The sequence below is a fragment of the Aptenodytes patagonicus genome, chromosome 13, assembly GCF_965638725.1.
Source record: "Aptenodytes patagonicus chromosome 13, bAptPat1.pri.cur, whole genome shotgun sequence".
Taxonomy (NCBI): domain Eukaryota; kingdom Metazoa; phylum Chordata; class Aves; order Sphenisciformes; family Spheniscidae; genus Aptenodytes; species Aptenodytes patagonicus.
The window spans coordinates 16,410,730-16,422,910 of record NC_134961.1 but is presented as its reverse complement, the minus strand read 5'-3'; the positions used below and the strand labels follow the sequence as shown (position 1 = coordinate 16,422,910).

Below are 12,181 nucleotides of genomic sequence, written 5' to 3'. Positions count from 1 at the left end.
CCTATACTTTCAGTGCATTATGCTCCAGATTTCCCCTTAAGTATATACAGTAAAAAGATATCCTGAAAGCATCCCTGAGAAAATCAGCATCTGCATTTTCTTTTTTCTCACAAAACCAGAGGATCTTCATCAACTACACAGTAAACATTAAATGATCATTTCTTGCTAAGTAGTGAAGAAATACCTTGGAAAAATACCCGGGATGGCTCCAACAGCCTGGGAGGTGTGGGTGAGTCTTACACTGGGGTAACCCTGGGGTGGGGGCAAAGAGCAGAAACCAGTCTGCAGGGCAACTTTACTAGATGAAGTTGAGACACAGCAAAAAGTGTTTTCTGCTCAAACCGAACCATTGAATCAGATTTTACACTGTTTTTTGCACATAAAGGAGTCAATCCTGAATTGAATCGATGATCTTAGAGGTCTTTTCCAACCTCAATGATTCTATGGTTCTATGAATTCAGGTGAAATGGAAACCAGCTGCTCTAAAACTCTGGAGAGGCTCTAAATAAATAATCACCGGTGGAAGAGGGGGGTGCTGGCCCAGAGCGGTCCGGTGAATGGCACGCTTTTTTCAGCAAGTCACAAATTACAGCCACTGGAACAGCTGTGCAGGGGTGGCTTGTTGGGAGCAGGTAAACCACCTGGGAGTCGCTTCTCTCGTTTGAAATTGGCACCAAAAATAGCACACCTGTGCCAAGTACTTTATTATCCGTAGAAGCCATTTTTGTTTTTCACGCAGAAAACAGCAGATGTGTTGGGTGTGTGAGGCGGCGCGTCCAGTTCTGGAGAAGGATCTTTGTGCTCCCTCTGCCCTCCCCAGGCGAGCGGTTTCTCGCTGCCGGAGCGGCGGTGGCGCGGAGCAGCCCTGCAGCAGCGGGGCAGAAACACCGCGGAGGCACCGTGAATGCCGCTCTTGATGTGACAGTAAAACAAGGCGGCGCGGCGCGGCGCACGGCTCAACCACCGCGCACGAGCAAGCAGACTGCTGCTGCCCGTCTTTATTTTGAAGTAACGCAGCCTGCCGTCGCCCCCGCCGCCTCCAGGCCCCGATGCCTGCCGCCGGGCTCGGAGGCCGGTCCCCGCCTTCCCCCGGCCCCTCCCCGGCGGCGGCGGCGGCCGGGCGGCGCCACGGCTCCCCCCTCAGGTGGCGGCGCCGGGGCCCGCCAAGCGCGCGCGGCCCTCGAGGCACCGCTAACGTCTGCCGCTGGGGCGGGGAGCGGAGGGGCGGGGCGGACCGCGCGCCGCTTCCCGCCCTTCCCCTCCCTTAGCGGCTGCGCGCCGCGGGTACCGGCTTCCCCTCACCCGCCTCGGGCCGCTCTCGGCCGTGGCGGCCTCCCGGCGCGGCAGCATGGCTGGGGACGCACCGGGGCCGCCGGTGAAGGTGCTGGCCGCCCAGCTGCGGGGGGCGGTGCGGGGCGCCGGCGGGACGTGGCAGCTGGGCCGGGCGGAGGCGGGCCGGGCGCCGCTACGCCTGCGGGCCGTGTGGATGCAGGGCACCGTGCTGGAGGTGGAGCGTGGCGGCGCGCCCGGCGGCTCGGCCCGGCTGCAGGATGGCAGCGGCGCCTTCACCGTGCTGGGGGTGGAGGAGGTACCCAAAGGGCGGCCCTGCCTCAGCGCAGGTACCGGCCGGGGGGGGGGGGGGCGGGCACTGAGCGGCCCCCGGGGGGGTGGGGGCTCCCCCCCCGCATGTTGCGGGGTGCTTTCCCTCCCCGTATTTACTTTAATTCACCCGTCGGGTACCTCACCTCACGCCGCAGGAGCCTGTGAAAGGTGTCACTCCCCAGGTGGGACAGGTACACAGGCGTGGGGCACACGCAGGGTACGGCACACAGCCCTTGCGGCGGTGCCCGGGGACGGTGGGTGCACCGGCACCCTCCCGCCTGCGCCCTGGGGGCGGGCGGCCGGGGGCGTTCTCCCTTGCACCGTGGGCCATCACGTGCGGCTCTCCTGGGCGCGCGTACACGAGGTTATCTCCTGCCCACCGATGTAAGGGTGCTTCCTGCGCAGGGGTGCTGGATGCTCCCGTTGTCTGAAGGCAGGAGGCTTTTGCAGGCCCGCATGCCCACTGGCTACGTGGGGTGTGGAGAATGGTTCTTGCCTGTGTGTCAAGTATGTGTCGGGGGGGCACGCTGAGCTTGCGCAGCTGCAAAGAGGGCATGCTTTCACATACACCATCATTCATAGAAGAGGCATCCTGAAAAAGCTGTGCTGCTGTAGTAGCCAGAGAAGGAGCAGTGTGTGCTGCAGCAGGGGAGCGTGTTTGTGGCAGTCAGTATGAAGACTTATGCTGTCTTCCCGTATGAGTTCCAGTAAGGGTAGGGCCTGTCTTCAGTTCTCCACAGTTACAGGAAATGGTTGATCAAACTGGTGTGCTGCAGAGAGGACCTGTGAGTCTAGGAACAAGGATAGGGTTTTTTCTTTTTCTTTTTTTCTTTTTTCTTTTCCTTCACCAGTACTGTTAATTCAACTGGAGAAGTGCTGGACTGCAGCATCGCAGGAATTATGATACAAGACACCCACATTGCTTAATTTTCAGTCTTCTGAATTGTCCTCCCTCCACTTCATAGCAGAAGGAGGAATTGTGTGCTGGTTTTAACTCTTACTGTACGTGAAAATCTAGTAAAATCTACTGTAAAAATGGCTGTACAGATGATGAAGCCTTTTTCTGAAATTTAGTACTAAGCAATCTTAGTTCCTTGAGTTTTCTTGCAAGTATTGGCAGCTTTAATTCAAACTGTTTAACTACTTGGTTTTAAATATTTTGCTTTCTGAATTAAAATGACAATACAAGGGTTAATTAAATTTCATGCTTGCTTGTTTTTTTAGGGAAGTATGTAATGGTGATGGGTGTGGTGCGGTCCTGCAGTCCTGAGCCTATTCTTCGAGCAATAAAGATGACAGATCTGTCTGAAAACCCCGTGCATAAGAATATGTGGAGCCTTGAAGTGGAGGATTTGCACAGAGTCATCCCCTAGATACTTTTTCTTCTGCCTAAAATAACTGGAAATGTATTTTTTTTTTCTTTTTTTTTTTTTTGGTGCAGAACATTGGGCCGTTCTGTGTATTTGTGGTTTCAACCAACCACCAGTTACTCTTGGAGTAAACTGAAGAGAGAAGTCAGGCTCGGAGTTAAGTGGAGGGATCTGTGCATATCTGATAATAATCACAATGTTCATCTCTTTCACAGTTGCTTTTTATACCAACAGATTTGAGAAACACTTATTTGATGCTTTCTGAGTAACATGTCTATGCTATCCAGAATACTATGTGTTTCTACATAGGTTAGTTGCTGTTTCTAGGAACATGTGTTTAGATAGTCATTCCTATAGGAGTGTATTCTTGGCAGCAAGAGCTGCACAGAACTCGTGTTACCAGGGTGAACTTGATACGTGGAATGAAGGCAAAATGTGTTTCAGTCCATTTAGATTGTGGTTGGAAATAAATCTTTGCCTGTGTTTTCTCTTTCACTAATAACCATGTCAGTAAACTCTACTTGTAAGACAGATGTCTCTCTCTAACTGTAAGCAGAGTCGTGTACTTAAATACCTCTCTGGTTTCTGTGTTTCTCAAATACCGAAAGTGGTACAGTAATAACCCATGTGTTCCAGTGAAGTGAAATTAACTGAAAAGATGTGATGCAGGATTCCTTGAAATAGGTTCTCCAGGTTCAAGATGCAAATACTTTCACCGCGTCATGAAACAAGCTTGCTGTGCCCAAGTGCATTTTTCTCCTTGAAGGTTTCCTTTCCTCCAATGTATGCTATTTTTAGTTGTCATTCTTAAGTATATTTTATTTTTAGGTTTCTTTCTTCTTCCTGTGAAAAAAACCCTATGAATTCAAATCAAAAAACCTTTAAAAAGCAGAACTATTACTACTCTTATTTCCCCTCTTGTCTAAAGAGAATTTGAGGCCTGTGGTATGGCTTTGTAGTTTGGGACTATATTGTCCAGCAATACAGTTATGTTAATTAGGAATGCATATAGGAAGGGAAGATACTCTCTAATTGTACTCTGTACAATTTAAGACAAGAATCAAGTGGTGGTAACTAAATTTTAAAATTGTGGGATTATGTTTTCAAAGCACATGGAAATTAAATACTGTCTTTTTAAGTAGATCTTTAAATGAGATTGTTACAGATTAAGGACTGGATTTCAGAGTGCAATTCTAGCCTTGAGTTTAGTATTCCAAGCCAGCTCATATCAGGGGCAGTTGTATAATGGAAGTCCTGTGCTCTGAGACCCTGCTGGTGAAATGTCAAAACCCACATACAGACTTTTGGCAGTCTGGGTTTATTTATTGTTTTTAATGCTGGGAAAAAATCCACTTGCGGAATGCTGTAGCCTTTCAGAAATGATCTCTAGCCCTGTCTTGTGGAGGGGGACGTCAAAGCTAAGCGTGCTTGGTATTTGGACCTTGAAGAGGGCAGGAGAATGGCTGTAGATTGCAGGAAGGCTTCTGTGCATTCTGCGTTAGCTCTGTCATAACTGGAACAAATCTGGATTTATCTCGGAGCACATACCAGTATCTGGGGAACTCAACTGGCAGAAACGCGAGGCCCTGTGTATTTCAAACTTTCTCAGCCTGCAAGAGATCCTCCAAAACCTCAACTTTGCTACTAAAAGTTTTGGAGCGTAAGAGTTTACATGGTATGCATAAATGTCTGTCAACTTTGTAGATCTGGCGTTTCTCTATATGACCTATATAAAGGACATGTTGAAGGTGAGCTGTAGGCACTAAAAATACTCACACTTGGAAGAATGACTTAACCTCGCTATGCTCCTGCAAGGACAGCTGGGTGTGGGTGGGCATGTTCAGACTGCTCTGACCGGCATGAGTTACAGATGCAGAAGTTCCTGGTCTCCAGTGAGTCAGGAGGCAAGATCAGAACCATTTGTATTGTGTGATGTGTAGATCCCTGAGCTATTCAATGGCTTTTATGCGTTTTCCATAGGTCGACATAGTTTGTGTACTGCATTACCTTCATCTGAAGCATAAACATTTCAGATTACTTCAGTCAAGGTGTTCTAAAATGTGCAGGATTATTACTACAAGTTTAGGCCTGATAAAGCCAGGGGTAGTGCAGAGAAAAAAGCCAGTTTTGAAATACTGAAACTGAAGGCTCGACCTGAGAAATGATTCAGTCACATCCTGCCAAGGGGATCCTTCCTGGAGGATCATGTCCATGAGGAATCACAAACATCTTTTAGTTGGCTTGAGGGATGCTTTTTGCACTGAGTCATCACCTCATCTTGGCAGGCTCCCCTGCAAGAGTGTGTCAGCTTGCAGCAGGCAGGGAGGCTGCTCTTCAGCCATCAGGGACTGCTAGAATGTGCTTCCCCACATAATCCTCTGTCACCTTCCTATTCAGTGACTTGTTTGCTAATATGAGCTGCCTTACAGCGTAGCTGACATCTTGCTTCTGTTAGGCAGGGAGCGTGGTGTAGTATTTCCATTTCCGAATTCCCAAGATGAGGCATTACCATGCAGTGATTAAGACATACTTAAACATCATTTGGATGGATGGTTTCCTTGGTTCATTAAAGGTTTTACAAAGCTCATTTGAAGAACCTCTTGACCTGAGAGAAGCTACTGCATGTTTGTTGCTAGTTATTTTATGAACAGGCATGAAAGAGAGATTGCCTTTCCACTAACACCAGTAGTCCGTCTGGCACATAGGAAAGGCATAGCTGCCAATACAAAAAAAATGCAGACACGACTTTATTCATGGATGCTATAAATCAATGCTAAACTCGAATTATGAACAAGGTATTGGAAAATGAAGTGTGGTCTTTTCCCCCCCTCATCTTCCCCCCCCCCCGATCTGTTAGTCCTGTTCTGTATGAATGGCGCTCTGTCCAGACTTGCGTTGCTGTACTCCTTGTTGCCGTGGTCAGCCTGGGGACAACCCCTCTACGCCAGGGCCGGGGGGCCGAGGTCTCGGTTGACCTAGGTGCTGGCTCCGCCTGCTGGTCACTGAGCCACAGCGCCCGCGCTGACCCAGCCTCCTGAACCTCATGGGCTTCAGTCCCGTTGGGAGTGCCCGTTTCGGTTCTCGCCTCTCTGATGAGTATCTAGACACAAAACGTGCACTTGCATAACCTGGGAACATCTCGGAGACATCTGTCAACGTGCTGAGCACAATGGCTGTAGTTTAAAATGTTTATTGCTGTTTAAATTGGCTTCTTTACCACCTGTGGTACGTTATATGCAGCTTCCAGGAGTCCCAGTATCTGCAGCCAACTCAGTGTTGCTGTCTACAGCTAGCACATAGTTAAACCCCTTCTCTTTTCTGTATTTCTGGATCCCTAACTGCGCTGCAATTAGCTGAAAAGTAAAGCAGCTCTTCTGAATCTTGCTCTACTTGCTGACATTTTACTTTGTTCTTGCAACTGTCACCTCAGTATTTTTTCAAAGGTGTTTGGCATGCTTAGCATGCATTAAGTGACTGGGAAGAAGATTATGCTTTTTTTAATCAATAACTGGTATAAATATTCTTTAACTTTCAGAACGATTTCATACAATTTTGGCTTCATTATAAACACGTCTTCTCTGTAAGTAAGCAGTTACAAACTTACTACACAGGAAGACGTGGATTTCTGCCATGTTTTGTATAACAGCATCTCATGCTTCTGGGAATCCTAACAATTGTAGGAATTTTTCCTGACTAGCGTGAGAATCATGTTTTACTTAGAATTTGTATAAAACTACAGTGTAAGTGTTCAGAAAGCAAGCGTAGACTAAAGCAGCATACACAAGATAACTGAGGCCAGCTGCTGTTTTCATCTCTGTGAACAACTGTGGGAGTCATTTAAACCCAGCCAGTTCCAACTCTGTAGATCAGTACAACTTTATTCTTATGAATAATCAGTAAAGATGTACTCTCATACAAAAATAAGGAAGTCAAATGTTTATTAACATTATTTCATAGTTCAGAACACCATTATTTCAATGTTTGCGTATTGTGCAAAGACATCTGAAGGATTTTGCAGTGTTACCTTTTATTAAGGAGTAATTGCATTCCTGGTACTGTGTGGACAAACGTAATGCATTTTTTTATCAATAGACTTACAATATAGAAAGTAATTTAACAGATGAGACACTTTCACACAACAGTATCTGTAACACCTTAAGACTACTTTGTGAATAGGATAGGTACCGGTCACCTTTTCCCAATGTGTCAAATGATTTCTGAGAAGGGGGTTCTAGAGACACAAAGGGAGAATGTGAAACTGGTGAACAGATACCAGAAGGCTGTTTCTCATTTAACAATGTACACATTAATAAGGGAGAAATCAACCAGCATAAAAATGAGAAAATGATTAAATGCTTTCAATTATTTAACCATCTTCTATCATAGTCCTCTTGTGTGTTGGGGCACTTCCTTGGAAAAAGGTCATGTTCTGCAGAATTTACTGAACAGCTGAGTTTCAGTTCCAGAGAAAAAAAGAAGTCAGCATCTCTGCACAGGTTCAAAGCCAGTACACTGCTTTCACAAAGTAGATTGTACTAATCTGAGCTGGAAAAAGACCTTTTGTCATCTTTTAAATGTATTCATGCTATGGTTCAAGGCTTGTGAAGAGACAATTTTGCCACTGAATGGGAGAATTTTTTAAAGTAACTGACACTCATGTCCAATTTCTTCTGGTTGATTATAATTTCTTGTCACTGTACTGAAATCATTCCTCTTACCTTCAGGTTTCTGGGTGAAAAAGCTTTCCTTTTGTACTATATATGCTTCATTATATTCATAGTCCTAACACTAATTTGTTCACACTTTCACTGTTCTCCCTTCTATTGCTTCTAGCTTGACTACCTAAAATAGCTGCTTTATTTTGGGTGCTGAAAGGGTTCTTCCATCCTCAGGGCTGGTATCTGCCATTCAGAACTGGCTTAAGCTGAAATGAAGAAGAGATGCCATCCAGTTAAGTGGTTAGTAAGTACTTGAAGGATAGACAGTAACAAGTGACGTGCAATACAAGCTGTTACTTATGCTGAATTACAAGAAATCTATGATGGGAAAAACAGCATCAAATATATTTATGACATTATCAAAAAGCTGTGGGAAAAGTATTCTAGCATTTTAGATACAGTTTTATCTTAGCTACACTAAACTGAAAGAAAGATGTAAGGTTCTTTCTTCATGTTTTATGATAAACTCACATTTAGGAGGCAAAGAGCAGCTTTATTACTAAAGTTTATGGGATCTGGCTAGTTCAGCTATCCAGTGGAAGATCCTTGACAAGAACGAATTTCCAGAAAGTAGTGCAGAGGTAGCTATTACTGACTGAAATGTTCCCTTTTGTTCTCATGACCGTAGATGGTTATTGGTTAGGATGCATGACTAGCCTGGCTGTTAAAAACTCTTTCACAATATCAAACCTAGTTCTCCCTTACTGCAGGACTTACTGCACTTCCTTCTCTTTAGTGTGTTTACCTATTTAAAGACTTAACTTGAATCTTTCCTCAGCCCTTCTATTTTTTCCCCAGAGAGCGAGCTCTGGACTTTTCTCAACTGGTTCACAACTTCTTAACTAAAACATGGTGTTCAAACCTGGATGCATAAAATAAGCTGAATAGAGAAGAATTATTTCTTGTCTTAAATATGTTTATTATGTGTACATCCCCAGAATATTTTGCTTGTTTAATAGCATGCTTTAATGGCATGTTGTTGTTGTTAACTGAGCTTGTGATCCACTGTATTACCAGTCCCCTTCTTCAAAGATGGATAATGTAAGCTAGCAGCACTAGCTGACTTCAATCTTTTGGCTACCGAGCCATTCTAAAACTCTGTTTTCAACTGAATATTCAGGCTCAGCTTTAACAAGATTTATCTCTGTTCATATGTCGAAGAGTTCATACAAACTATTGGAGCTACAACCACTTACTGCCTACAAGAGACTACCGAGAAATTTCATGGCCGTCTACTGCTCATACACTAGGTGAACTGAATACATAAGGCAGATAATGACAGGTGGCATTATTACTGCATATGGGAGTGTAGGCATGTGATGCACTCACATATATATTGAGTGTTCTTTTTCTAGGTTTTTATTTCATGGCTAACACAATCATCTACAAAGATAGTTATTCCCTTCCTTAGTGGGTGAGAATTCAGCAAATATTTGTAAATATTAAAATGTTTAAGCATACCGCAAATATGTTTGTAGTCACCAAATCACCCTCTTGAGAGAGTAGTGAGTTTACAAATGCAAATTAATAACATTTCATTGCATATATTAAAAACCCCATCCTGTTTTCTCATTACCAAGCCTTAGCAAAGCATGGAGCATAAAAGTTAGGAGCGTAAACCCAAGTGCTTCATTTCAAGCAAAAGCATAATTGGCTCTTCTGCACGATTCTGTCATTTACTTTGAATAAATGTTTTCATTGCAGTCTTGCAAAAATATAATTACATCTTAAGTTATTACTTGGGCAAATGTGTCAGTAATTAGTATGACAATAATGTGTATGTGTGTTTCCTCTAATGGTCTCATTCAATGAAATACAAGCATATAGCAAATTTCAGAGAAGGCTTTGTCATGGTTCTTTTTGTCTAAACTAAGGAATAACAATGCAGATGAATAAAAGAATAAGTTTTGGGGATGTTCGCGGTTATTTCTCTTAAGACAGCAATAAGCAAATAGTCAACAATATTACTCAAGTGGTACAAGTTGTCATTGTTTATATATCATTATTTATATAGCAATTTGTAGTCAATAAATACAGTTCAAAGAAGGTACTGTACACAGAATATCCAATGGAGATGGAGTTTAATAAAAAACCTGTAGAAAAGATGTATAGTGCAAATAAGTGAATATACATAATACAGAAAATGCCTAAATATACAGCCGCTCTCATCCTTAAATGGTAAGGTGTTCGATTACTGCTGTTCTCCAGCACAGCCAGCTGTTTGTTCTTTAGGTTTTGATGTTGCAAAATAGCTAAGTTGGACTGGAATAAGGTGACGTGTACTGGAAATGGCAACTGTATAGTTGAACTGTGCGTAACTGCAGTAACTGCAGTCATAATGCAGTAACTGAAGAAAATAAGTAAGAGGGGACTAAATTTTGTTACTAACAAGTATTTTGGAGCTGTGGACTTACTTACACAGGTTTTTTTCTTTATGCAAGAAGAATTCTTTCCTTAATATTCAGCACTTACTTACCAAGTAATACAGATACAGTCAGCAGAACACGACTCCAGTCTCTTCTAGAGCAGTGAGTGTCCTAATCTAGTTTCTGCAGCAATGTGCAATGCAGCAGTGTGTGCACCTTCACCAAAACATGTGAGGATCCATAACTAATTTGCACAATAACAATGGAAATGGGCAAGGATTGTAATGCCAAAAATTTCAAGCCAGCACTACTGCTCTTTTCAGGCTTATCAGCTTGCTCTGCGTTTTTAAACAGATTCCCGGAAGACAGCTTATCCGGATGACAGCTGCATTAAAATACAAGTATTGATAATCTTGAAATTCTAGCTTAAGTTTAAAGAAGATAGATTTCCTTAAAAGAGGCTGAAAAGCACAAAAATAAGTCACTGAGTATGTTCACAGTGTGTCTATATGATAGGTATTACTGTTAAGATGAATCCAAATGTATTATTCGGATTAAAAAAAGATTGAAATGAAAATAGTATCTGAGAAGTGGAACTCCATATTCTGCAAGTATCCTTCTGCCTCCTTCTACATAGCAAATTAGGAGGAAATAAGAGAGCCACTAGAAAGTATGAATCGGATGGGTTATGGTGGGCTTTTAAGTGAACAGCAGAAAGGGTGAGAGACAAGGAGGAAGAAGAGTAGTTCCAGGGATAGGATCATTTTTGCTCATGCCCATAGTCGGACTCCTTAGTTTTATTTTCTCATGTGCTCTTGAATAACAGACAGGTAAGTACTGGAGCAATGCAGCCAGCATATTCAGGATGAAAAGAAAATGAAACTTACCACTGAGGAGGAATTTCCACAGGGACAAAATTTCGGTTGCACAAATGAACAAAAGCTGCTGCTAAACTGCAGGCAGCCTTCAACTCATGTGATTCACAGGCGTCGTACGTACACATGCTGTAGAATGGTTCAGGGTCTACCTTTAACACAAAGGGGATTGTTTAGAGGAGTGGCATGCACCGTGCAGGCATATATCTCTTCTGGAGACTGCAATTTGGCAGTGAATACACCTGCAGGTGAACTGAAAAGGAATATGATTTGCCCCCCCACCCCCTTGTTAGGACCATTCACAAACCTGTATTCTCTTCCTGATATTGAGGGGTTTACTTGTATTTCCAAATTCCAGACCTGTATGCTAAAGAGTGGTGCAAAGTCATGCCACTATTTTGTGGATGTCAAGGACCTTAATTTATATTTATGGTGATATAACACTTTTTTTTCTGTCTGGATTGTTGTTCTGATTGCTTCTAAAGTTATCCGCAACTAAACTTCTATATCCTTGCAACAATTATGTGTGTTCTGTTGAAGTATGACATTTGCGTATTCAGATAGTCCTTTGGTGGCTGCAGTTATACTTACAACTTTGAAGCAGTTCCTAAGAAGTGAATGTGATTCTTCAAAAAACACTTTACAGACTTTTTGCTTAGCTGTAATTGGACATGGTTTCACTTTCTTCTGTACAAGACTGCACTTGTTCACCTGGGAAAAACAGAATTTCTCAAGTTGGGTTTTTTTGTTTGGTTTTTTTAAACATCAGTGTAGCCTGAATTCTTCAGATTTCCAGTGTGAAATGGTTTGAAGGCAGATACGGGCAGCTCAGTGCACTGCTCTGATTAACGTTTATTGTTCATTAATAATGAGAAGTACCTTGCACTCTTCATAAACAAAAATGTATGTCTCATACATATTACAGATTACAGACGTTGTTTCCTTTTCCTATTGATTTTGTTATTCACTGAAGGATTTTGGCGGGTGGCTGCTGACAGTAAGTAGTTGGCTGGTTGTCTTTTATTATATATGGCAGATCTAGTGCTTTTACTAGAACTTTTTGTTGGAGAAAAAAAAAAAATCTTTATATCCTTGCTGGGTTATTCATAGGTAATAAACAACAAGAAGGCTTTAAAAAAACCCAAAAAACCCAAACTGGAGGTCCCCACAATTACAAGCATTTTTGGACAATAAAGTGTGAATGGATTTTTGTTGTACATGGTTCAGGTAAGGTCCCTTAGCACACCAGT

At 43.2% G+C, this 12,181-nt stretch overlaps 2 protein-coding genes across 2 annotated transcripts in view; one reads left to right on the top strand and one right to left on the bottom strand.

Annotated features, from left to right (window-relative positions):
* The first annotated feature begins 1,285 nt into the window (after positions 1-1,285).
* On the top strand, positions 1,286-5,559 carry RMI2 (RecQ mediated genome instability 2). The gene is made up of 2 exons (XM_076351502.1): positions 1,286-1,619; positions 2,827-5,559. The coding sequence occupies exons 1-2, from the start codon at positions 1,349-1,351 to the stop codon at positions 2,973-2,975; spliced, it is 420 nt and encodes a 139-aa protein (XP_076207617.1). The 5' UTR covers positions 1,286-1,348; the 3' UTR covers positions 2,976-5,559.
* A 1,242-nt stretch (positions 5,560-6,801) lies between these two features.
* LOC143166699 (uncharacterized) overlaps positions 6,802-12,181 on the bottom strand; it is a 114,581-nt gene continuing 109,201 nt past the window's right edge. The window contains exons 70-72 of the mRNA XM_076351292.1: positions 11,523-11,642; positions 10,944-11,083; positions 6,802-7,896 (exon numbers count right to left, since the gene is read on the bottom strand). Of these exons, the coding sequence (XP_076207407.1) occupies positions 7,881-7,896; positions 10,944-11,083; positions 11,523-11,642 (276 nt within the window). The 3' untranslated portion in view covers positions 6,802-7,880. The remainder of the gene's footprint in view (positions 7,897-10,943; positions 11,084-11,522; positions 11,643-12,181) is intronic.